The sequence below is a fragment of the Podarcis gaigeae genome (genome assembly GCF_964106915.1).
Source record: "Podarcis gaigeae genome assembly, chromosome: 9".
Lineage (NCBI taxonomy): Eukaryota > Metazoa > Chordata > Lepidosauria > Squamata > Lacertidae > Podarcis > Podarcis gaigeae.
The window spans coordinates 64,484,540-64,510,987 of NC_139685.1; the positions used below are offsets into that span (position 1 = coordinate 64,484,540).

Sequence of the window (26,448 nt, forward strand, 5' to 3'; positions counted from 1 at the left end):
TTTATTCCTATTTTTTAAAGCTTGATTGTGTTGTATTGCGGTATAAATGTGCTTTTAAATGCATAGTGCAGAGAGCACCTTAGTGAGAATCTGCCAGTTTATCATCTCCCCCCCCCCCCACTTTTCCAGTCTTAAATCTCCACATAAGTCTGCAATTTCTTATTTTAAAAATCCTCAAGAAAATTCACCAGCATTTTAGTGTGAAATGGACATGCTTGTATGCAATTCCGCCTAACGCACACATTTTTAAAATCTTTGTTGGAAGGGACGCGAGTGATGCTGTGGGTTAAACCACAGAGCCTAGGACTTGCCGATCAAAAGGTCGGTGGTTCGAATCCCTGCGACGGGGTGAGCTCCCGTTGCTCAGTCCCTGCTCCTGCCAACCTAGCAGTTCGAAAGCACGTCAAAGTGCAAGTAGATAAATAGGTACCGCTCCGGCGGGAAGGTAAACGGCATTTCTGTGCACTGTTCTGGTTCACCAGAAGCGGCTTAGTCATGCTGGCCACATGACCCAGAAGCTGTCTGCGGACAAACACCGTCTCCCTCAGCCAGTAAAGTGAGATGAGCGCCGCAACCCCAGAGTCGGTCACGACTGGACCTAATGGTCAGGGGTCCCTTTACTTTTACCTAATCTTTGTTGGAAGCCACCCAGAGTGGCTGGGGAAGCCCAGTCAGATGGGTAGTGTACAAATAAATTACTATTATTATTATTATTATTATTATTATTATTATTATTATTATGTGAAAAGCAACTTTCCCAAATGTCATGAGCTACTTACTGGGACTCCCCTGGCATCCTCCGTCCTCTGCCCTGTTATAAACAATAACGGTCCTGTCCGTCTTCACTATAGCCAAGAAACCTTGTTTGCAGGTGATCTGGCGGATGGTTCCAGGGTCCTCCTTGCAAAGGCTGGGATGGTAGCCGACAGCCTTTGGGAACAGCAGCAAGGCTTTGGATGGCAATGGTGAGGGATGAGGCAAGTCCGACCGGGTGCCCACCTCAGTCCTGGGCTTGCGACTTCTGGACTTCCTTGTCATCTTCTCTCCCAGTTTTCCTCACAGGCAGTCCACTCTCAGAACTAGGACCACCAGCCCTTTATTCTGGGACACAAACCATTGTTGTGTCTCTGCCAGAGAGAGAAATGTTTCCAACTTTGGCCAGAATTGAAAGATGCAAAAGGAGAACAAGCGTTCAGGATGTCAGCAATCTGGATGGATGGCTGATGCTCCTCTCTGAGTTGTCACCCGAGTTCTGCTCTAAGGAATGCCAAAGAGTGTGACTTCTTCGGGAAAGGAGCCAAAAAGAGAGAGCTGTTTCTCTCTAGTTTCTGTTTACTCATTTGCTTTCGAAACTGAGTAGGAGGCGGGTCTTCCTAGGAAACAGAAACCGTTGCTGCTGCTGCTGACAGTAAGAAATATTCTCTCTCTGCATATCCCAGAAGTGAAGCCCTGTTAACCTGTCGCAACAGAACAAGCAAGAGTCTGGTGTCACCAGCTTAAAGACTAGGCATATTTATTAAGGCAAAAACTTTGTGGACAACAGTTCACCCAATCAGATATATCTATGGATTGCAGTTCACAAAAGCTTATGCCGTATAATGAATGTGTAAAGGCTGTGCCAACAGGCTCTTACTGCTCTTCGCAAAAGAAGCACGCCGTAAGAAAAATGAACATTGCTTGCTGTGGCATTGTCACTGAGGTTATGCCTTGCCCTTTTAAGAAATATATGCCCTGTCTCAATACAGCTGAACTTCAAAGGGAGACAACAGTTTGATTTATTAAGAGGTTCAGTGCTGTCACCTTGTCAATCGAACAGGGACAAAGGTTGTTATAAATTCATGCCATGCGTGTTAATCAGGTCAACTTATGCCAGGTTGTCTGTGTTATCAACAAAAATCAGTTTTGTGAATGACCACTGCCAGTTCCTAATTATCTGTCTCTATACTTTTTTAATTTCTCTCTGACCTCATTGTTTACATTCTCTCTACCCACTTTCAATCATTTGTAGATGGCAACTCAAGGTTCATGCATCTGAGAAGGGGACCGCTGTTCATAAATACTCTTTTTGACACAGACATGTAGAATGTTGACATGAACTTTGTTTTTTTTTATCATTGATTTTAATTATTTATAATGCTTTAGGTGGCTGTTTTTAAGTGTTTTCTGATCATTTGTTTTATTCTTTCTGTAAACTGATTTGAGGTTTCATGACAACCAAGCAGTATACAACTCTCATGAAATAAATAAATGGGTATGTTCTCCCCTCCAGTGTCAGAGGCAATGTCTCAGAACACCAGCAGCTGGGAATCACAAATAAGGGCAGTACTGTTGCATTCTGGTCCTGCTTTAAATGGGAATCTGGTTGACCACTGTGAAAGCAGGCCTGACCCAGCCCGCTCTTATTCTCTTCAGAATGGTTCAGCTGTCCCTCTTTCTGTCCCCAGGGAGCTGCCTTAGGCCCATGTAGCCTCATCCTGCCTACTTTGACTTGCAGTGACTCTCAGACAACTCTCTTTAACAACTGCTACCCAACCCAGTTAACTAAGTCTGACAGAAATAAAATTGGGATCATCTGTATGCAGGGCAGGTGTGCTGCTGCAGCACAACAGCAGAAAATATGACAAGGGTTTTTGCCAAGTTGGGATAACCAATGAGGTGTTTCCAGCTGTTGTTGAACTACAACTTACATGATCACTAGCCCTAAAGGCTGGGGCCGAGAAAGGTAGCTCGAGAACATCTTGAGGACCCCAAGTTGGTGGTTCCTGCCCCTTCAAGTGAAGACATAAAAATGAATGAGGTGTTTGTTTCCCCCCCCCCCCCGCCCTATACATGAGAGAGAGAGGGGTTGCTAAAGGCAGTGGCAGAGTTGCAAGTGGTCTGCTAGTTTAGCAGTGGTCGAATTCATAGAATTGTACAGTTGGAAAGGGACCACATGGGTCATCTAGGAATCTTTTGCCCAACATGGGTCTGGAACCCTTGATGCTGAGATTAAAAGTCTCATGCTCTACCGACTTGAGCTTTGTGTCCCATCCTCTCCATTCAAGAGTCACCAACCTGATTTTATATGAAAGAATCAGAAGGGATGCCAAGGGTGATGTAGTCCAACTCCTTGCAATGCAGGAATCTCAACCAAAGCATCCATGTAAGAAGGCCATCCAGCCTCTGTTTAAAAACCTCCAAGGACGGAGAGTCCGCCACCTTCCGAGAGAGTCAGTTCCATGGTCAAACTGCTCTGTCAAAAAGTTCTTCCTGATGTCTCCTTTCTTGGAACTTGAATCCATTGGTTAGTGCTGGGGTCAGCAAACTTTTTTCGCAGGGGGCCGGTCCACTGTCCCTCAGACCTTGTGGGGGGCAGGACTATATTTGGGGAGGGATAATCCCCCCTACCGACTCTCCCCTCCCTTCTCCACAGCACTGGACAAGCCCCAGTGGCTGCTTACCTGTGCCTTGCAAGCGGCAGGGGCTGGCGGCGGTGGAGGGACAATGAGCAGTGTGAAAGGGCTGGCTCCAGAGAGGGGCTGCTTAAAATGGCACCCAGTCAACTGCGGCTCAACAAAGCCCAGCCCCTTGTTGCGAATTGTTTGCAGCGCTTTAGCAGAAATGCTCAGAGTTCCAGGTTCTTCAGTACAGTATTATTTATTGTGAGCTATATATACAAATGGGATGCGTATGGCACTGTGGGTTAAACCACAGAGCCTAGGACTTGCCAATCAGAAGGTCGGCAGTTGCTCGGTCCCCGCTCCTGCCAACCTAGCAGTTTGAAAGTACGTCAAATGCAAGTAGATAAATAGGTACCGCTCTAGCGGGAAGGTAAACAGCATTTCTGTGTGCTGCTCTGGTTTGCCAGAAGCAGCTTAGTCATGCTGGCCACATGACCTGGAAGCTGTACGCCGGCTCCCTCGGCCAATAAAGCGAGACGAGCGCTGCAACCCCAGAGTTGGTCACGACTGGACCTTATGATCAGGGGTCCCTTTACCTTTACCTATATATACAAATATCTACAGAAGCAGCTCATACAGTCAGACAGAGTACCTGGCTGCACCTTAAAGCAAATAGGAAGACTCTTTCTCTCTGACCTCACTCCTCTACACCACCACTTTTACTGCTGGACAGGTTTCCCTTTTAAACCAATGACAGCCAATCAACTGTCAGCACATTACTGCTGAGTCATTCTGACCCAGCACCTCCTTAGAAAGTATTCCATCATCCTGTTGCATCAACTAGCAAACTCAAGCCTGCCGACTTACTATCTTACACAGCATTCTGTGAATCCCCAAACCCCTTTCCTCCTCTAGGCAACATGATGACCAAGACATTGCCTAGACATTGTTGACGTTCTCTTTGCAACACAGGGGTTTGTTTGGATACCCTTCCTCCTCTAGGCAGGGCAAGGAGAAACCAGGAGGGAGGGAGGGAGGAGGCGGCGCTGCCGCAGCATGTATATGTGTGGGGGGGAGGGAATGGCGCAGCCCTAACGATCAGAATCCCCACACCGATCCATCCATTGATTCCCGGACCGTCCGCAGGCTGGATCCAGAAGGCAATTGGGCCAGATCCGGCCCCCTGGCCTTAGTTTGCCTACCCATGGGTAGGTGTCTTACCCTCCAGACCAGGAGAAAACAAGCTTGCTCCATCCTCCATGTGACAGCCCTTTAGATATTTGAAGATTGCTATCATATCTCCTCTCAGTCTCCTCTTGACCAGGCTAAACATACCCGAGCTCCCTCAACTGTTCCTCAATTGTCTTGTAAACAGAAATTCCCATGTGGTCCTTTGAGGATTGCTTCAATAGAACTAGTTGCCTATGGGTAAAGTTAACACAGTGACACTTTGGAAAGAATGGAGACAATAATCAGCTAAGAATTTATTTAGCAGGGTTTTTACAGTAAAATATTAAACACACAGTTTAGAACAGTCTGTTTTGCCTGAAAGTCTATAATTCCATTTTACTTTGCTTTTAGTACTCTTTCCAGAATAATGTGTGCTGATTTGAATCTATTCTGTGTTCTCACTTACATTTTGGTACATATAAATAAATAAGAACAATAAAAAATAACATTCTGCATCTCCAAATGGAGTGAGGCACCAGCCTGTCTGTTCACACATTATAATGTCCGTGCTGTTGTTGCAATGGTACCTTTAAAAGTAATCATTAAAATGCACCTTGAAAGTGGGATAACAGGAAAACTACAGGGATACAACAATTTAGGAAATAACTGGGTGGATGAATTAGCCCTGGAGTAATGAGGCCAATGTGGACGTGATTACACATAAAAGCAGGCTATACTAAGGTCTAAAATATTTTTTCTTAAATTGTGGGTGTGGGGAGAGAGAAATCAGTCAATCAACTGACCAAAGGCCAGTTAAAAGGCCAGTGAGCAGACTGCCTGATAAGACAAACTTCCCTTCATTTGAAGACAAAAGCTACACATCTTGCAAGTCCCTGTATTAGAGTTGCTTGCCAAAGCCACGATTGTTCTCAATAGCCTGGAGAAGTTTCTCCTTCAGTTTTCCTGTGGTTGAATAAGGTGGCAAAAGAAGGAGGTGAAAGCAGATCTGGGCCTCAGGGATATGTTCTTCTGAGAGCGACTTATGCGAGTGGATTGTTAGCTTCAAGGAGTCCATTCCTATCACAGGGACCCGGTCACTTCCTAAAACAAACACTAAATCGACAAGGAGGAGGATTAGACAATGTAAGGGCACAAACAGAAAATATTCAGACCATTCCAAACATCTTTTAATGCTACAATCTAGCTTTGCAAGTTGTCTTTCCTCCCCAGTACAGTTTTGATCAAAAGTGTTAAGTTGTGGGTGAACATATCAGACAACACAGCGATTCTTCAAACCGCTCTTGTTTATTCACAGGCCAGAACAGAACTGAACTGAAGGGTTCAGCCAGCCTGCTTATATAGAGCTCCGCTACAAAGCAACTGTAACAACTTTCTGTAACTATCCAATCACTGAACGTCACTTTCAACCCCTTATTTGCATATGTGGATCTGAGTGAAAACTATCTACAGTATCCCCCTGCTGGCCCAGGGTGAGAACTTCAGTACATAACAAAAAGCTCATTGCATTATGAAGGAAAATATCAATGCTGTTTCTATATACAAATTGAGAGAATCATTTGAGGTATCCGTGCAGGATTTCAAGCGCACTCCTTGAAAGACAGGCTCACACCGGTTCATTTCCAGAAAAAGAGGGGCTTTCAATCAATGACCACTTGAAGGTTGGGCTTTGCGAATGGGATACTTACACAGAAAGCCTTTTTTGTCCGCCAAAGTGAGTTCATGGAAAACCTTCCAGAACATCCTTACGGTAGGGTGTGCTTCACTGTATATCCCCCAGTACACAGTGTTCTTCACAGAAAAGGGGAAGGAAAATGAAATCAGACAAAGAGAAAGATGAATAAGTGAAGCTTGAAAAGAATAAAATAAACCCAATATAATGATGGTCTAGCAAGTAGTTCCACACGCCCCGCCACTTTCCACTAACCTTCTCATATAACTCCCAGTCATAATTTGCATTCCCAATCGCCACATCCATCAGTTCCTGAGGCTCAAAGAAAGCAACCATCCGTTCATCGAGGACTTTGTAAAACCCTCTCTTGAACTCTTGGAGAATTCCCTCCACTGATTTGTTGAAGACGTAATCCACATACTTGTTGACAAACTCCTTCCTTTGGAAGAAATGAGGGTAAAACATTTAATAAGTGGGCAGGTAATTTGACTGACTAGATAGGTAGGTAGATAGATAGATAGATGACAGATGATAGATAGATAGATGATAGATAGATAGATGATAGATAGATAGATAGATAGATAGATGATAGATAGATATGATAGAGATATAGATAGATAGATAGATAGATAGATAGATAGATAGATAGATAGATAGATAGATAGATGATATAGATAGATAGATAGATAGATAGATAGATAGATAGATAGATAATGATGATAGATGATAGATAGATAGATGATAGATAGATAGATAGAGAGAGAGATGATAGATAGATGATAGATAGATAGATAGATAGATAGATAGATAGATAGATATAGATAGATAGATAGATGATAGATAGGATGATAGATAGATGATAGATAGAGATAGATAGATGATAGATAGATAGATAGATAGATAGATAGATAGATAGATAGATGATAGATAGATGATAGATAGATAGATAGATATAGATAGATAGATGATAGATAGATGATAGATATAAACTTTAGCAGCCACCAGGAGGCTGCAGACCCATCTACAGGCAAACTCTGATTTGAATCTAGGTCTTTCTCTTCCTGGTCCAAATCTAGCACTCTATTCAATCATACTATGTTTGCATATGCATATCAAGATGGCAGCAGACCAGGGGATGCGATTCAAAATGGTTAGGGCTATTTTAACTGCAGCTTGAAACACTTGTGTCTCTTCCTTTAGCCTAGCTACTGCTTTCCTTTTCTATATTCCACTTATTTGACTTGGATTTTTGGGGAAAGGAATCCTTGAAGATATCGACAAACAACTGTTGTTATCCACACGTGGAGCCCTTGGGGACAGGGCAAGCTGAAAATCTGAAATGTAAGTTGTCACCAGTATAACAGTCCAACCTGCATATTGCTTTTCAAAGGTCGTCTTCAAGGCAGTTCACGGTCAAAAGGTTAAAACTCACTAATAAAATCATGTCATTTTGAAGTTTTATGAATCTAAAACAGAAGAGTGTCTTTAAAAGTCCTAACAAAATAAACAAAGTCCAGCTGTGGTCCCATCCCTCACCCGCCAATCGCCCTCAGACCCGCCCTGACACATTTCCTGCCAACATCCTCAGACATCATTACATACTTGTTTGAATTGTTCACAGCGACAGAACTGCCATTTGGAATTAAGTCGACATCCACGTTGTCCCAAGATATCTGGAAATATATGTTTGAGGAAAGGTACTGAAAACAAAGTCACACATACACACACACACACAGTAATTTTTTTAACTTAACACTTGATAAGCTTCTTAAAATACCTTTACGTTACAGGAAATTCTATGAACAGCTTTTGGCTAATGATGCAGTCATTAAAAGTCATTTTAGGGGTTCATGGACCAGGTACAAGCACCACGCCTGTTGAAATAGCTATACTGTACAGTGGTACCTCGGGTTACAGACACTTCAGGTTACAGACACTTCAGGTTACAGACTCCACTAACCCAGAAATAGTGCCTCGGGTTAAGAATTTTGCTTCAGGATGAGAACAGAAATCGCTCAGTGGCAATGGGAGGCCCCATTAGCTAAAGTGGTACCTCAGGTTAAGAACAGTTTCAGGTTAAGAACGGACCTCTAGAACAAATTAAGTTCTTAACCCGAGGTACCACTGTATTTCTGTTGAAACAGCTATATTTCTAGGGAGAACCATTTGATTTTTTAAAATAAATTCCCATGACTGTTGCTTTTATATCATATTTTAGCCACATTCCCAAATGTTAAAAGAGCAACCATCACTTGCAGGAGGAAGTACTCCAGAATTTACCACAATGGAGAAGGGTGAAGAAGAAGAAAATTAGCCAATGAGACAAAGCACATTTCAGGAGTTGCTTGCTTGCTGTTAACTTAAAAGACAAGCGATTCCTAGACATTACCAGGTGAAAGAGACACAGTGACCATGTAAAAAGAAAAGAATATACATACATACATATATATATATATATATATATATATATATATATATATATATGAGGGACTCACATTGTAAGTCAGTTCATGGCTTGTTTCGAAGTCATCATGCTCATAATCAAGAACTGCCTGCAAACTCCTTGTTAACAAAACAAAAGGAAATAGAAATGGATATATTTTTACCCCTAAAATGTTTACAGCATAAATTTAGAAGCCTTACTCAAACAGTTAAAAGAGTGGGAAAGGCCAACCCATCTGGTCTTATTTTATTTCTTTTTATAATCATTTTTATTAGCTTTCAATTACAATAATCCAATAATAGACTCATTGTAACAATGCCAAATTATAATACAATTACTAATACTGTACCAATCATTCAGATACCAAATTATATAGTTTAGTGGTACCCTGTGTGCTAGAATTGATGGCTTGATCATTTACTTTATTTCTGCGTTCCAAAATCTTATTCAATTACACTCCGGTCACAATAACCATCCCTTATACAACTTCCATTCATATTGACACATTAAATGATTTATAAAACTACAGGTGAGGCACTCAAACTATATCCTTGTTCTTCCTGTGTGTGGCAATGATTCTGTCCGTGATGTTTCTTCCTGTCTTTGTAAAATATTATGTCTATCTTTTCCCGGTTATTGCTGTTCTCCATCATGCCTTGGGCAGAGCTAATATCCCATTGTTGTTTCAGAAATTCCCCATCTATCTGGTCTTATTTTCTTCTTTGATTCTCAATTTAGGGCCCCAAGTGTATGTCCATGTGTTTGGACATACTTCATCAAGCACATGTCAATCAATCTATCATTGCTCCTGGCCTCATTGCATCTGGCAGGGAAGAGATGGCTCTCTGGCTCCAGGAGGTGGTAAATTCCTTACTGAAATGGTGCGGTCCCAATCTTCCTAGGAGGCCCTAGTACAATTGTTCCTGAAAACCCTTCCTTTGAAGCAGCAAGTTCTTGTCTATAGGCAAGATGCTCAACTGAGCACCTGTTAGACAACTAAGTGGCTTATGTGGTTTCTAACAGCCTGATGCCAGGTTTAGGTGGGGAGGAAAGCCCTGTTTTGATTGCAGCAGTGACTCCAAGTGGGGCGATGGATTTAACCCTTTCCACACACAGTTTCCTCCTACCTAAACTGTTTCCCAAGGTACTGTAAGAACTCAGTGGGGGCAGGGAACCAAAACAAGACAAATATCAGAAGATCTGATTGGTGACTTCCATGTCTTGCATCATTTTGTTTCAAATCAGGGGTGGGGGCATCCCTACAGATTTTGCTAGACTCCCAAAACTCCTGGTGGTCAGCATGTCCAATGGTCAGGGCCTGTCATGTAGCAACATCTAGGCTGCCAAAACTTCCTTGCTCTTGCCTAAAATCATCTCACAGTACTGAGGTTCCCTTTACTTGTGGAGGCTGAATCTTGGGGCTGAATGTGACACGGCCTTTGTAAGTTTAAATGTATAGAATATCCTAGAGTTAGGAGACTCAGCCTGGTCCTACCAAGCAAAACAAGAAACTGGAAACTACAGGAAAAGGTAGGAAGAATTCAAGCCACTTACCTCCCTACGACAGGGCTTAGCTCCTTCAGATCATCAAGGGTAGGTTTTTTGCCCAGCAGTTTTTTAAAGGCAGCAAGCGGGAAAGGCACGTAGGCAGTGACTCTGTTGAACATGGAGAGCCCGAAGAGGATCCCAAAGAAAAGATATTTATTCTTCTCCACCGAGGGCTGCAAGGACACAAGATCACAGAAATGGGTTGGATGTTCTAAGGCAGATGCACCTTAAGAAGGTAACTGGTCTGTTATGGACAAACCAAGGCCAGCGGCAGAGCGACATCCTGGGAGTGTTTTTTTTACCTGGCTGGAATGTGTCCTAGAACTCTTGTTTCTCTGTGTGGGGGGGATACAGAGGGGGATGTGAGTGTAGCTTGGGGCTGACTACACACCATACTTTTAAAGCACATTCTTTCCCTCAAAGAATTCTGGGCACTGTAGTTTGTTAAGGGTTGTTGGACACTGGAACTCTGTGAGGGCAAACTACAGTGCCCAGAATTCTTTGAGGGAAAGAATGTGTTTTGAGTATACTTCAGAGGAATAGGACAGTGGTACCTTGGTTCTCGAACTTAATCCGTTCCTGGAGTCCGTTCGACTCCTGAAACCATTCGAAACCCAAGGCGCAGCTTCTGATTGGCTGCAGGAGCTTCCTGCACTCAAGCGGAAGCCGCGTCGGACGTTCAGCTTCCAAAAAATGTTCGCAAACCAGAACACTTACTTCCGGGTTTGCAGCGTTTGTGTTCCGATTTGTTCAGCAACTAAGCCATTTGAGAGCCAATGTACCACTATATGTACACAGCCCTACTGTAGAAAAGCAATAAAAATTTCATTTGGGCTCTGTCTACTTTCACCTCTGGCCCCACACACCTGTGGCATGTGGACATTAGAAGGGAATGTGCCCACTGGCTTAAAAAAGGGGTCGGGGGGTGTCACCTACGTCTGACCTAGATGTTTGTTTGGACCAGGTCCTCTGTCTGAAATACTTACCCTAGAAGGAAACCATATGGGGGAGTTTTGCTCACAGCACATAAACATCCCATAGTCTGGCTGCACCATCTCCTCAAACACATAGGAAAAGAACTCAAACAAGACCCCTCCGGCTTCGTGACCAGGCATCTCGCCTTCAAATTCAATCTACAAGCCAAAAATAAAAACCAACCATATTAACCTCACAAAAGGAGAGAACAGAAAATAGGAAAAGCACATTTACTAGGCCACCCAATCTTTAATTGTTAGGAGCCCCTTTTTTTGAGGCCCTGTTCAGGAGTCTGTACATGGGAGAGATATAAGATGGGATATATTTGGGGCTGTAGGAAACAGATTGAGGTTGAATCCTGACAAGACAGAAGCACTGTTTTTGGGGGACAGGAGGTGGGCAGGTGTGGAGGCTCCCTGGTCCTGAATGGGGTAACTGTGCCCCTGAAGGACTAGGTGCGCAGCCTGGGAGTCATTCTGGACTCACAGCTGTCCATGGAGGCGCAGGTCAATTCTGTGTCCAGGGCAGCTGTTTACCAGCTCCATCTGGTACGCAGGCTGAGACCCTACCTGCCTGTGGACTGTCTTGCCAGAGTGGTGCATGCTCTAGTTATCTCTCGCTTGGACTACTGCAATGCGCTCTATGTGGCGCTACCTTTGAAGGTGACCCAGAAGCTACAACTAATCCAGAATGCGGCAGCTAGACTGGTGACTGGGAGCGACCGTTGAGACCACATAACACCGGTCTTGAAAGACCTACATTGGCTCCCAGTACATTTCTGAGCACAATTCAAAGTGTTGATGCTGACCTTTAAAGCCCTAAACGGCCACGGTCCAGTATACCTGAAGGAGTGTCTGCACCCCCATCGTTCTGCCTGGACACTGAGGTCCACCTCCGAGGGCCTTCTGGCAGTTCCCTCGCTGCGAGAAGCCAAGTTACAGGGAACCAGACAGAGGGCCTTCTCGGTAGTGGCACCCGCCCTGTGGAATGCCCTCCCACCAGATGTCAAAGAGAACAACAACTACCAGACTTTTAGAAGACATCTGAAGGCAGCCCTCTTTAGGGAAACTTTTAATGTTTAATTGACTATTGTATTTTAATATTCTGTTAAAAGCCGCCCAGAGTGGTGGAAATGGAAATAGGCAGCACCCAGGAAAATGACGTCACACATGTAAAAAAAAAAAAAAAGCAAACAAAACAAACAAACCTCACCAAATAATTTGCTTCAAATTTGTCCAGAGCTGAGTGACATGCTATTTTATATTGAGATTGTCTTTCCTTACCGGAATATCCCCAGTTGGCCCAATCCCAACCTAGTCATTGAGGTCGTTTCACCTAGTTCCAGAGTTTAGCCCTGAACAACACGACTATGCAGTACTTTCGCAGGCCTTAGGCAGCTTACCAAGAGTTGCATTTTCAGGCTAATGTCCTCTACTTGACTCAGTTTGCGCAACGTATCTTCCACAAGGTTCTTGCGTCGTACCCTCAAAGGGAAGACAGGCAATTTAGGGAGTTCGCCTTTTCTCAGGAGTCGATTGCGTACCAATGTATCACAAGCATTGGCCTTTACAATCTGCGGAAAGCAGCACATATTTAATAAGTGCTTCATAGACGCTGGGTAAGCATTCATTGTGTTAAGTTGTGGGTGAACATATCAGACGACATACCGAATCTTCAAACAGCTCTCGTTTATTCAGAGGCCAGAACAGAACTGAACTGAAGGGTTCAGTCAGCCTGCTTATATAGAGCTCCAATACAACGTAACTGTAACAATTTTCTAAAACTATCCAATCACTGAACGTCACTTTCGATCCCTTATTTGCATAACTATCTACAATATCCCCCTGCTGGCCCAGGGTGAGAACTTCAGTACATAACAAATTGCTAAGTATACTAATGGGGAAAGGAACTCAAGGCAGGCAGGAGGCCCTGAAGGAATGAATGGCATAATGAGAAATAATTCCAATGAGAGAGAAGAGTGGGAGGTTATATTTTTAAAAATCCAGTTGTGGCTGCACAAAACGGTTAAATGATGAGCAGGAGGGATGAGGGAAGAGACAAACATACATTTTTTTATTTATTAAATTTATATACTGCCCTTGGGACGCAGGTGGCGCTGTGGGTTAAAGCCTCAGCACCTAGGACTTGCCGATCGAAAGGTCGGCGGTTCGAATCCCTGCGGCGGGGTGCGCTCCTGTTGCTCGGTCCCAGCGCCTGCCAACCTAGCAGTTCGAAAGCACCTCCAGGTGCAAGTAGATAAATAGGGACCGCTTACCAGCGGGAAGGTAAACGGCGTTTCCGTGTGCGGCTCTGGCTCGCCAGAGCAGCGATGTCACGCTGGCCACGTGACCCGGAAGTGTCTTCGGACAGCGCTGGCCCCTGGCCTCTTGAGTGAGATGGGCGCACCAACCCCAGAGTCTGTCAAGACTGGCCCGTACGGGCAGGGGTACCTTTACCTTTACCTTTACTATATACTGCCCTCCCTCGGACAGGGTTCCCCATCCCTGTCCTATGCAAGAATCACTTCCACATAGCTAATGGCCTGCAGGAGCAAACACAATTCTGTTCCTCCACTATGCAGCCGTCTCTGCATGCAGAGACTCCTGCACACTAAGAAAAGTGGAAAAATAAGAACCAAATTCACCATAGCCTTTCATCTCACAAGAAATAGTAGAACAGCAAGGCTGGGTTAACAATCATTTAGGTATCACCCTTACCTCTTGCAGGTTATAAGACTCGTGATCAAATATTTCCATCTTCGTCAGCGGATTGTAGACAAAAGGAAAGCAGCACAAAGAGATGGGACAGTTGTCCTCTTTGTCCAATTTCTTGCAAAGAAAGAATGTTGTTTAAAAGAATGGGTGCATGTGGTAAGTCAAACAAACATACTCCCTTTTCCAGCAATCTTTGGTCTCCACCCAACTTTGACTCTCTCACACACACTTTTCTGTGGCAAAAATAAAGATGGTATTGTTTGCCATATCGCAGCCATTACTACAATTCTCAAATGCTTTCATCCCTGTGTGATTCAGACGTTGATTACGCTGATACAAAATGGCTACCCTTCCACAATGGATGCTGTTTATTAATGTGTGAACAGCTAACACAAACAAGGTAGCTTCTTTACTTTGGAAAGTTCACTTTGAATAAATAAATATCCAAATAGGAGCTAACTACAGTTTGTGCTCTGCCCTTTACAAAACAAACTAGTTCAGCTCAAGTTCAGTTCAATTCATCCAAAGGATCCTCAGAATGTGACAAGCTGCTGTATTTGTAATTTCACATATACTGATATGTAAAATAAAGTTCAGACTAATAAAACATCAAAACATGCACACTGGAATGAGAATTGTTTAGTTTTCCCAATGATCTTTAAGCTTAGACCCTAAGATTTTAAGAGCAAAAAACACATGTAAGAGACTGCACTTGAAGTTCTAACCCAAAATGAAATTAATTCACATTAGGTTTATCCGGCAACCATGGGAACTACTTTTGGGTGTAGTTCAAACAGTTTTGAACTAATTCAGCGAACTTTACTAAACCAAACTACTGCATTCCAAGCACTGTCTTAAACTGGAGAAAGGATGAGTCAATTTGCGTTCCTCTTAGTCAGAGGTTAGTGCAGCCTATTGACTATGCTGGCCAGGGACTTAGAAGTTGAAGGGGTACCACACTGGCTATCTAAATCTACCATAGTATGTTCTGACTGGCAGCCTCTCTGAAAGACATGCAGAAATCTTGTCCCAAGTCCTGCCACATACAATCTTCAACAAGAAACAAAGGACTGAGCACATGCTCCCATTTAAGATATGCAGAAGCAAATTTGTGCAAGATACACAAGCTTGGCGTTTCTTAGCTTTTTGACACAAAGCAATCATACTTACCATGGCTTCCACCCATACATGCCACCTTGCCAAATCTGTAAAAGGATTAATTATTTGACGGATTTCATGAATGTAGAAGTTGCTTAGCGGGAGCTTGCAGTTAGCCTTCTTGTTGACCTTGAAGGACAAGCAGAAGAAGGTTGAGGTCCATATGATCTTACACCTAGAAATACCGTATTTTTCGCTCAATAGGATGCACCCGACCATAGGACACACCTTGTTTTAGAGGGGGAGAACAAGGTGCCCTTGGCTGAAGGGGCGCTGCGCAGCTCTCCCTCTCTGCTGAAGACAGGAGAGTCTTGCTCTCCCGGCTTCAGCAAAAGGAACCTGAGCGCTCCCTCCGCGCTCCGGAGGCTTCGCGTTGCTATCCCTGAAGCCAAGGAGCCCGCATTCGCTCCGTAGGACACACACACATTTCCCCTTAATTTTTGGAGGGGAAAATGTGCGTCCTATAGAGCGAAAAATACGATAGCTACCAGGTCATCAGCCCGCAAGATGTTGCCTACCTTGTAGAGCTTTTTCAGGACTTCCAGGAGAGGTAACAACACCTGGCAGGCAGGGTAGTATGAGTAACAGGGCAGCTGAGAAAGCACCACTTTCTTTAGCATCTGAACTATTCGGTCTAAATGCGAGGCTGGCAAGAAGGACCAACATTTTTCTGAAAGAAGAAAAAGAACATGCAAATCTTATTCTACTTCCCCACAGCTCACTATTCAGATAGGAATATTTTCCCACACAAGCAGTCCTGTTTTCTTCTGCTTGTTGCCCTGCTGCAACAAACTTCTTATTTAAAGTGCATCAGATTACCTGAGGTTGGTTAGGCGGAGAGGCAGTGCAGGCCCTGCTGACATTTTCATTCCACCTTAAGGAACAGACATGGGATTGTTACGTGTTACATATCTGTTCACATTCCAGCACAGTATGCTGGGAACTTCCATTGTACATATAGTTTTTGCTTTTGTTGTTCTTTCTAAGATGACATGAGAGACGACATGTTTCTTTGAGCTGATTTATGATTAATAAATCTGTAGCTGTAGTATGCATCCACAAGCCTCATGCCTATTCTGTGTGTGCAGTTCGATCTGCTGATAGTGTGCCCTGGCTCAGAAGCCCGGGTCGCTGATTTACATCGGAGCAGAGGTGATGGTCTTCACAGTGGGATGGCTGGAAGGAGACGGCCCAGCCGGGGCTAACCAGCTGGCCTCCTGGCCCTCTGCATGCCAACAGGCCCAAGGTCACCTTGTGAGCTTCATGTCTGAGTCTGGATTTGAACCCTGGCCTCCCAGGTCCAAGACTGACACACTAATCACTGCACCACAATTGGCATTCTGCTTCTCATCGAAATATCTAGAAATATTTGGGGGTGGGGCAACACTGGGGTCTCCTCAAGGGCATTTTGCCTCAAAACTGAAGCTGACCCCATTTCATCAGGCACACCAACTTACTTGCAAGTTTCACTTCCGACTTTTATGAACCTAGAAACTCCCATCTCCATTCCTCAAATAAAGCACTGGGTTTTATAGAATTCCATTATCCACACCAAGTTCTGGTCAAGGACAGTGGAACGATGTGAACTTGGCTTCTAAGACAGACAGGACTGTGTTTACTATCATTCTATGGAAGCCCAAGAGAAGACAGATTCATGGTTCCTGGGAATCAGCGCTTTCATTGTAAAGATGCTGCAAGTTTTTAACGAGTGGCATTGTGCCGGCAGCAACGCCAACCAAAATCTCAGAAGCTAGGAGTTGGCCAAGCAAGACTTGCAGCAGCTGGACATGGGAGTTCAGCTCTCAGCAAAACTATCTGAACCGCCCCGTGGCAAGCAAACCAAGGATGAATTGCAAAATAGAGTTAAGCTGATCAATGCAAAATGGGAGCAAATGTACCCTGAGAAAATCTGCAAGATTTAGACAGGTCACAAGAGTCCAGAATTTCTTTGCAGAATTGCTAATTGCAGGGGCTTCAAATATATGTTACCTCTTAGGACACACGCATACCCCACGAAAAGAACTACTTAGGTTTGTGTCCCTTCAAGAATCTAGCCTTTCGTGAGCATACTTCCAACAGTTGTCATATCTACCTGTCAGATGGCAATGGTGGTTGCTTGTGAGTAACCAGTCAGGACTCCGACCTGTCTTTTACACATTTTAATTTGGTGCAAAACTATTTACAGTGCAGAGCCACAAGTTCATGTCTGCCTCAATCGCTAGCGGAATCTGGGAGTGGTCGTTTCTGGGTCCTCCCCCAACATAAGAGCTTTGTCACCCCCAGCCTTTTCCTTCCTTCTTTGCGTTTTACACCTCTGCGAAAGGTGGGCGACGGAAGAGGCGTGCTTCCCTCCTGGCCGGCTTGGCCAGGAGCAGTGCTGAGGCTCCCAGCAGCATCCTCTGGTCCTTTCCCCTCTTCCCCCACTGGAGGTGTGGCTTTCCTCACCACAGGAAGAGGAACTGCTTCGCAAGATTTTTGGAGGTTCCCTGTAACCCAATTGCCCCTCTGCTTCCCTACCCTGTTCGATGGCAGTACCCTGACACTACCTAAGCAAGAAGAACTGCTGCACTAAGGACTTCCTGGGAGCCTATTTTTACCTCTAGGTAAAGGTAAAGGGACCCCTGACCATTAGGTCCAGTCGTGACCGACTCTGGGGTTGCGGCGCTCATCTCGCTTTAGTGGCCGAGGGACCCGGTGTTGGTCCGCAGACAGCTTCCGGGTCATGTGGCCAGCATGACTAAGCCGCTTCTGGCGAACCAGAGCAGCACACGGAAACGCTGTTTACCTTCCCGCCGGAGTGGTACCTATTTATCTACTTGCACTTTGACATGCTTTCGAACTGCTAGGTTGGCAGGAACAGGGACTGAACAATGGGAGCTCACCCCGTCGCAGAGATTCGAACTGCCAACCTTCTGATCGGCAAGTCCTAGGCTCTGTGGTTTAACCCACAGCGCCACCCACATCCCTTCTAGCCTGTTCCAAACCCATGGGATGTCACATTTTGGAAATCCAGGCTCACATCGTGACTACATACTGATATCACACTAAACTACGGTTTCATGTGACCGGGGAGGAAACCAACCTTCCAATTACCTAAAATGTCCAAAGAGCGTCTGCTCAGGCCATTGACAGCCTTTGCAAAGGGAATAGCCAAATGCTGCATCTTCTGGGCTTCCAGCGCTGCACAGCACTCGGGCAGCAGGAGGAAGCTGGAGAGAGCCTCCTGGTGAGGAGAATTCAGTGGAAGGGCAGGAATCAGGTTGTCCAGCAAAGAAGAAAAGATCTACAGCCGATTTTGCAAAAAAGAAAGAAAAACAGTGTGTTTAACTGGGTATGGATTGCAAACACCCGCTCCTACCCCCTTACAGTTAACTTCTTTTTAGCTTTACTTTTGTAAAGTTAATGTAGGAATCGGAGCACACTGCTAAGGCCTTCCTATTGGCTCTGACATCTGTAGGGCTAGGCAGTTCAAAGGGCAGCAGCAAAACTACCCAACAGAAGCCAAAGCTGTGTACAATTGTAATGCACACAGCGCTTTTGCACGTAGCTGTTTGTAATTGTACACACCATTGTGCACTAGCATCCTTGATGTCTGTACACAGAGGTGGGCATGTTTTCAAACTAGTGTGCAACGGTGATCTCTCTTCCCCTCCCCTCACTTAAGGTGGATCTAGACACGGGGGGAGGGGAGCAGGGACATGATATAAGTAAATCAGAAATTAGCTCGTTATAACAAAAGGAAAAAAAATCTCTATGGAAAACCAAATTTTGAAATCTCCTGCTCTCTGGCACCATCTGGTGTTGCATGTTTATAGCGCATTCAAATCGCTGCTTCTTTACTAATGTAGCCGAGTCCTTAGTGTTTCCACAGATGTTTTTAATACTCTCTTTCTTTGGAATGAGGGGTGTTTGAAACTGTTGTGTTGATTTAATGATATACAGAGGCAATTAAGTCACTGCGCTGCAATGTCAGTATACCTGAGAAAGCACTCTCAATATACACACGTATGCAGCAAGTCATTGAGAAGTGCATTCTCAGCACAAACTGGAGCATAACCATTCCAGCTGCTTTAGACTGACAAGAGGGACAGGGGGATGATATCATATGAACAGCGCCCCCCGCAAAGCGCTTACATCCAGAAGAGAGCGCATGTTATCACCCGTTGTGCACATGCTCTTCGAAATCCATCAGAGATTACAAGCCTAAGGAAAATCAGTCCGGGGGGGGGGGGGCACTGCCAGTCAGTTGCTCCTCAGTCCCCGTGTTGCTCCTGATAGAACTCAAAGAGGGAGAAGAAGGATGGAGACAAACTTGGAAAAGCTTGGCTCTGTCTCCACATACTGTCGGCCTCTTTACCTTCTGCCCTACAAGTCTCCATAGGAACCAGTCTCGCCACGGGAGGGAGGACCACTAACACCCAAATGTTGACACTAGGAAAAAGGGGTCTTTCCTCCCTTACCCTGCCAGCAATCCAGTCCCTTGTAGCAAGTTCCTCGAGCATTTCCCTTGCTTTCAGAAGATCCACTGCTATGCAGCAGCCAGTCTCCATGGCAGATCTGGGGGGAAAGTTACCATTTTGACACCTTAGACAGTGGTACCTTGGGTTGCAGATGCTTCAGGTTACAGACGCTTCAGGTTACAGACTCCGCTAACCCAGAAATAGTACCTCGGGTTAAGAACTTTGCTTCAGGATGAGAACAGAAATCGTGTGGCGGCAGCGGGAGGCCCCTTTAGCTAAAGTGGTAAGAAAAGTTTTAGGTTAAGAACGGACCTCCAGAACGAATTAAGTTCTTAACCAGAGATACCACTGTACAGTGGACGCTCAGGTTGCGAACGTGATCCGTGCGAGAGGCACGTTCGCAACCCGCAGTGCCGCGTCTGTGCACACGTGGGTTGCGATTCTGCACATGCACAAAACATGATTTAGTGCTTCTGCGCATGCGTCGAAATCCAGAAGTAACCTGTTCCTGTACTTCCGGGTTCGGCGCAGTGCGAAAATGCAAACCCAAAGCATCTGTATCCCGAGGTATGACTGTATAAGAAAATCAAAATAATTTCCTAACGAAACTTCCACGGCGTCTTCTGCATGTTTTGTCCCATGCGATGAAGGCTACTTACCGTGGTTTCAAAAAACTTGCTGCCAAACAAGGAGAGGAAGAAAATATTGTTTCGATTTCTCTGCAGGAAAAGGAGAAGAAAACCAATTTTAAAAACCAGCAACAAGTCAGCCTGGTTACAGGCGTGTTGGATTTCATACTGATGTAAACACTCTGTCTGGGGGTACCGGTGGATCATTTAGAAATAGTTTAAAATCCAGCTTACAGGAGCCCTAGTAATTGCAATGTTAATACTTTCGGATTATGAAGAGTTCCATATTAACATATTAATCCTATGTTTTTGGAAGCAGGTCCCAGGAAGTATGTTTAGGATTGCATTCTAAATACAGCTTAAATCTAGAATGGGGAACCTGCAGTTCTCCATAGGTTGTTGGTCTCCCAAATTACATTAGTCTCAAACATCATGGTCGATGGTTGGTTTTGATGGGAGTTGTAGTCTAGCAACATCAGGAGGGCCACAGGACTGCTGTCATAAACAGAAGCAACGGTACATCCAATTGCCAACACCCAAGTAAGACTCATCATAAAATTAATTTTCTGCAGCAGGGGTTCCCAAACTGTGGACTACAGACCACCAGGGGTCCATGAGTGTCATTCAGGTGTGTCTGTGGATTCATGTGGATTCCATTGCATTATGTATATTCACATCAATTTTTAACTGCATTTTTACTGCTTCTTTTACTTTCTGTATTGTATCTTGCTGATTCACAGCCTATGGCATCCCAGGTTGTAATGCAACAAGATATAATTGCTGTAAGAAATAAAAAATAAGACAGCGTCGAGCACGGTGCACTGCAACAAGAGGCAGAAAAATATTTAAGTAGTCTCCTGAGACCCTCAGCAATCTTCAAGTGGTCCATGATGGGGAAAGTTGGGGAAGCACAGACCTGCAGTAAACATGGCAACTGGTTTACTAAAGAACCCTCTTTGAAATTGGCCGGGGAGCCCCAGCCAGATGGGCAGGGTATGAATAATAAAATTATTATTATTATTATTATTATTAGGCTTGTGCAATAAATTGTAAATCTGTCCAGCATTTTGGGAAGGCTCATTGCAATAATAGAATTAAGAGTGCCATATTGACAGAGAACAGAACTGTCTACAGTGGCTCTCCTATGATGTTTTAGTTGTAAAGCCTGATAAAAACAGGATCGAAGCTTTATGCTCGGTTTCCCCTCCTGTTAAAGGAAAAGAAAATATAGACTGCAACCTTTTGGCCGTCTGCCGCGTCACACTTTCAGCTGTTGCCAACAGCCACTTCTCCTTCAGTGCCCTGTCCATCAGGCTAATCTTTGGCAAGGTTTCCATAGAGATGGGTGTATTTGCATATGCAGAATCCTTTGAAACCAAAACATGCCACATACAAAACAAAATGTCATGTCAAAGAGTATCCCTCAGTGTCACATGGCTAATCATTGATAATAGAAAGCCACCAAGGACAGAGATCATCATCACAGAATTGTAGAGTTGGAAGGGACACCCCCCACCACCACCACAAGAGTCATTTAGAGCAACCCCCTGCAATGCAGGAATCTCAACAAGGCAGATGGCCCTCCAACCTCTGCCCATAACCCCCCAATGAAGGATAATCCCCCTCCCACTTTCCGAGGGAGTCTGTTTCACTGTTGAATAGCTCCCACCATCAGAAAGTTCTTCCTGATGTTTAGTCCAGAAGCGTTGCATAGGTTTGAGATGAGGTACGGGCCGCTCAAATTTGGTCCAAATAGTTTAAAACAGGCTTCCTCAAACTTGGCCCTCCAGATGTTTTTGGCCTACAACTCCCATGATCCCTAGCTAGCAGGACCAGTGGTCAGGGATGATGGGAATTGTAGTCTCAAAACATCTGGAGGGCTGAGTTTGAGGAAGCCTGGTTTAAAAAAATCAGCTGGTGAAAACTTATCTATAGTTAAGAAACAGCTACAGCTACAGTTCACGGTTACAGCTGAATACTGGGAAAATTCACAAAATGCCATGCAGAATGTGCAAGTGTATCTATGGGTTTCAATATACTCCAAATAGAATTATCTCAGCAATCCTTATAAACAGCCTGGTTAGGAAGCTCAGAATTATTCTTCCCATACTGCACCTGGGGTCAGAGGAAGGAATGTAGAAGCAGAGAAAGAGGAAAAGGCTGAACACCTTAGGGAAGCCACAATGTCACGAGTTCAGGCCAAAGATGTGGTTTGAATTCAAGAGTTTCAGCCTCATTATCTTTAGTTATTACTAAAGTTATTATTAGCAGTTTGCCAAAGCTAGAAGTATGCTGCTGCATTATTTTATTTTTCTATGCATTGCTTCCTATAAGCCATCCTGAAGTGCTTTGCAATAGAATAAAAACATATATAAACAGCTATATAGATATATTTAAAAACTCAAACACACACAGAAAGAGAGCTCAAGAGAACAACAGTACAGTGGAGCCTCAGTTGTCGAACGTAATTCATTCCAGAAGACCGTTCGACTTCTGAAACGTTCAACAACCAAGGCACAATAGGCGGACAGCAATTTCGATGGGAGAAAATGGAGGAATGCGCCTCAGAAGCCGTTCTGAGGCGCGTTCACAAACGGAAGCATTCAACTTCCAGGTTTTCGGCATTCGGGTTCCAAATCATTCGGCTTCCAAGACACTCAAAAACCAAGGTTCTACTGTACATACATAAAATCAAATCGGATCCAATGCAGGTATCCACTGGGATAAAAAACCTCCATTGAGAAGGCTTGTTGAAAGCCGACATGAACAAGCTATTTATGGCTGTGCCCCCAACCTTTAGAAAACACCCCAAAGTCAACAGAATATACAGAAAAGGTGAGCCATCTACCTGCGTCCGAAGCACTGTGGCAAAGGTAACGTACGGGCCAGCAAAAATCTGTTTTACCTGGACACCCAGCAATTCTGCAATGAACATGAAAGCGGATCAGCCCTAAGTGCTCAACCCATGTTAACTGGGCTTCTTTTCCTGGTACTTTCCCTTCCCTCTTCTCCTGGGATCATCAAAGCAAATTCTACAGGAACCATTTTGGGGTGTCCATGGAAGACTATTTAATCAGGAGAAGCTGTGCAAGCCCTGAGTCAGTACCTTAATGCAGTGGTGGACGACCAATAAACTGAGTTTGAATCTGGGGAAGACAGTTCTGTGGGTAGGTGGCTCCTGGGTCAGAAAGAAAGGGATTGGGAACCCATGGCCCTGCAGATACTGCTGGACTACAGCTCCCTGCCAATTGGCCAGGGTGGCTGGAGCTGATGGGACGTGGAGTCCAACGACATCCACAAGCACACAGATTCCACATCCCTGATACAGGATACAGACCACAGTAGATTCAGTATTAAATATACATTTTAAAAATGAAGAGTATGTTCGTAGTCTACACAGAGCCAGTTTCTTTTCTAAACATTGTTGCTGTTTTTATTTTCTAAGTCCTTTGTACAATTTTCAGAAACGCAGGTGAATCAATTAATTAAATTTTTGAAAGAGAAAAGATGTACCATTAGGAGAAACCAGAGCACTGATGTTAAAACATCGTTTCCCATCGCTTTTGCTAGAAGATGGTCCGCTTCCATTGTGCTGCTGCTGGGGTCCACGTCCAAAAGATATCAGTTGCCCAGAAGCAGAGATACAAACAGTGTGATAGCTGTTTGAGCGGAGAAAAGTGTAAGTTTAATCTGTGATGCACCTTACAGAATATGACTTGAGGTCCAATAGTGAAGCTCTTGTTTCTGTGGTATCAGTTAAATGACCCTTTGTATTATTTAAGACATTCATGTCCCGCTCAGTCATTAGCATTTCTAAGCAGTGTACATAAAAAATGAAGGTTACAGAAAGGCAATTGTAAAATGCAATGTCAGCTCATAGCAATGGATATAATCTTCTGTTTTACAATTTAGAATACTCATTTAAACATCCTTAAAATATCAATGACTTCCCTTCTTCTCTTTCCATGGTTCATTTTGCATATCATAAATCCCTGCATTTTTTTACAAAAACTAAGCCATTCAGTATTCCATTATTCAAAACTTATTTACACTGTTGAATTTATCTTAATGCTGCCAACGTTTTCAAGTGTACACAATTTCCCCCCATATATTCAATAAACGTTTTCCACTCTTCTCTAAATGTTTATGTTCATGTTCTTTATTCTGTATGTTGGCTCTGCAAGCTGCGCATATTCCGTCAGCTTAAGTTGCCGTTTTTCTTTAGTTGGGACCTCACTCGTTTTCTATCATACCAATGGATTTTGACAAGTGTGTTTTTGTTTTTGTTTTGCTTGCCAGGAATTCCATGTCCCATTACAGCAGGGATGGAGAACCTGTAGCCTTCCAGAGCTGGTTGGACCCCCCCCCCCAATCATCCTTAGCCAGCACGTTAACGGTCAGAAATGACGAGAACTGTAATCTAACAGCATCTGCAGAGCCACAGATTCCCCATGATCTGTGCTTTACAGTTTCACTGATGTGCCACTTCACTTTCACGAAACAGCCCCATCCAGACAAAATTCTGTAGGGTGAATCGGTGTAAGCAGGGAATGAGCTGTGTCGACCAGCTCCAACACCCTCATGACAGCCTACTAGCTTGCCCCACTTCCTGAAGCACATGTAGACACAGCAGAAGTGTCAATAGACAGCAAGCAGGTATTGCATGACGTCAGGACCAAGACCAATGTTAAAAAAGGTAAAGGTAAAGGACCCCTGACAATTAAGTCCAGGCGCAGACGACTCTGGGGTTGCGGCGCTCATCTCGCTTTACAGGCCGGCGTTTGTCTGCAGACAGTTTTTCCGGGTCATGTGATCAGCATGACTAAGCCACTTCTGGAGCAACGGGACACAAAAACCAGAGCAGCACACGGAAATGCTGTTTACCTTCCCACTGGAGTGGTACCTATTTATCTACTTGCACTTTTTGGTGTGTTTTTGAACTGCCAGGTTGGCAGGAGCTGGGACCGAGCAACGGGAGCTCATCCCGTTCTGGGAATTCAAACCGCCAACCTGATCGGCAAGCCCCAGAGGCTCAGTGGTTTGGACTACAGCACCACCCACGTCCCCTGTAAGACCAACATTACATATGAGTAAGGCTATGGTACATACCTTCCACACGCCAGATGAGAAACTGGACCATCAACTGAGTCAAGTTTTTCAGGGCCAGTCTTTAGGGCTGAAGAACTACGCCCTAGTTGTCCGGCGCTGTCATCTCCAAATGTGAATACGCTGCCGTTCTATTCAGAGTTTTGACAAAACAGAGTTCTAGCATTAAACTATTATTACTCTTGTTAATAATGCCTACTGCGTGTTTCCAGTTCCAAGAAAATAAAACGGTTCTCATTTCTAATTCCTCTTGCAACCCCAACACACTGCTTTTATAAATTATCTGCTATGTTCCTTATTGGCTATGAAGGGACCATAGCTCAGCAGTACAGCATGCAGAAGGTTTCAGAGTCAACCCCAGGTATCTCTAGGTAAGGGCTGTTCCCTCACTTTCAGGCACAATCTGGTGCTAGTCGACATCAAAAGTTTTGGGGTGTACCAACCTGAGTGAGCACAGCGGTATGTTCATCTCCACAGCTGACGTAAATCACATCAAGTTTCCTCAGAGCAGCTATTGAGTGCGGTTTGAAGATTTGCTCTGTTGGAGAGGCATATTTGCTTATCATAATGAAATGTATTTATGTCCAATTTTTTTGGAAAAAATGTCATTATGCTACTTTCTGGTCAGATTTCAAATTTACTTCCTATCAAGGCAACCATAATTTTGGAAGACTTTTTATTTTAAAAACTTAAAGCAAAACAAAAGCATATTAAGTGAGAAAACAGGGCCTCAAACAGAGAAATAAATAGGACAGATGTAATATTTAAAGGTCTGGTGAAGTGCTCTGAACACTAATTTTAAAGGATGCTTCCGTATAGGGGCTTAATATCACAAGGGAGTTGTTGCTAACAGGTTCTCTCAACCAGAATTGGGAGAATCTAGATTAATTGAGGGAAAATATGGCTTATCTTGTGATGCCAACAACGTTGTGTGGACACTGGAGAAAGTAGAGCCTTGCATGCATGAGGAGCACCAATTCCGCAACCATCTTGAAGCACCCTAACTTGTTTATGCTCTGAAGGATGTTGTGGAATTATCAAAACCGCTTCCACTTCAGTTTTACACCTCAATAGTCCTCGCTTCCTTGGGCAACCATTTCCCGAACCATAACACAACCTGCAAGTGGAAGCAACCAAGAGATGGCCACCAAAGAAACATGATTTTAAAGACCATG

At 44.2% G+C, this 26,448-nt stretch overlaps 2 protein-coding genes and 1 long non-coding RNA gene across 6 annotated transcripts in view; 1 reads left to right on the forward strand and 2 right to left on the reverse strand.

Annotated features, from left to right (window-relative positions):
* The window catches only part of LOC310852657 (E3 ISG15--protein ligase HERC5-like), a 35,252-nt gene extending 33,209 nt beyond the window's left edge, over positions 1-2,043 (reverse strand). For all 3 annotated transcript variants that reach the window (XM_083756405.1, XM_083756406.1, XM_083756404.1), the window contains exon 1: positions 780-2,043. In XM_083756405.1, the coding sequence (XP_083612531.1) occupies positions 780-1,038 (259 nt within the window). In that variant the 5' untranslated portion in view covers positions 1,039-2,043. The remainder of the gene's footprint in view (positions 1-779) is intronic.
* Positions 1-22,067, forward strand: part of LOC310852927 — a 91,864-nt gene extending 69,797 nt beyond the window's left edge. The window contains exon 4 of the long non-coding RNA XR_014568447.1: positions 21,958-22,067. This is a non-coding gene — a long non-coding RNA (uncharacterized lncRNA). The remainder of the gene's footprint in view (positions 1-21,957) is intronic.
* The window catches only part of LOC310852653 (putative E3 ubiquitin-protein ligase HERC6), a 125,227-nt gene continuing 103,632 nt past the window's right edge, over positions 4,854-26,448 (reverse strand). For both annotated transcript variants that reach the window (XM_083756395.1, XM_083756394.1), the window contains exons 5-23: positions 25,717-25,811; positions 25,277-25,404; positions 23,681-23,826; positions 23,016-23,089; positions 21,407-21,534; positions 20,198-20,257; positions 19,539-19,635; positions 18,172-18,361; positions 15,597-15,748; positions 15,091-15,207; positions 13,924-14,034; positions 12,609-12,779; positions 11,218-11,364; positions 10,238-10,404; positions 8,736-8,802; positions 7,843-7,913; positions 6,496-6,679; positions 6,257-6,359; positions 4,854-5,663 (exon numbers count right to left, since the gene is read on the reverse strand). In XM_083756395.1, the coding sequence (XP_083612521.1) occupies positions 5,449-5,663; positions 6,257-6,359; positions 6,496-6,679; positions 7,843-7,913; positions 8,736-8,802; positions 10,238-10,404; positions 11,218-11,364; positions 12,609-12,779; positions 13,924-14,034; positions 15,091-15,207; positions 15,597-15,748; positions 18,172-18,361; positions 19,539-19,635; positions 20,198-20,257; positions 21,407-21,534; positions 23,016-23,089; positions 23,681-23,826; positions 25,277-25,404; positions 25,717-25,811 (2,423 nt within the window). In that variant the 3' untranslated portion in view covers positions 4,854-5,448. The remainder of the gene's footprint in view (positions 5,664-6,256; positions 6,360-6,495; positions 6,680-7,842; positions 7,914-8,735; positions 8,803-10,237; positions 10,405-11,217; positions 11,365-12,608; positions 12,780-13,923; positions 14,035-15,090; positions 15,208-15,596; positions 15,749-18,171; positions 18,362-19,538; positions 19,636-20,197; positions 20,258-21,406; positions 21,535-23,015; positions 23,090-23,680; positions 23,827-25,276; positions 25,405-25,716; positions 25,812-26,448) is intronic.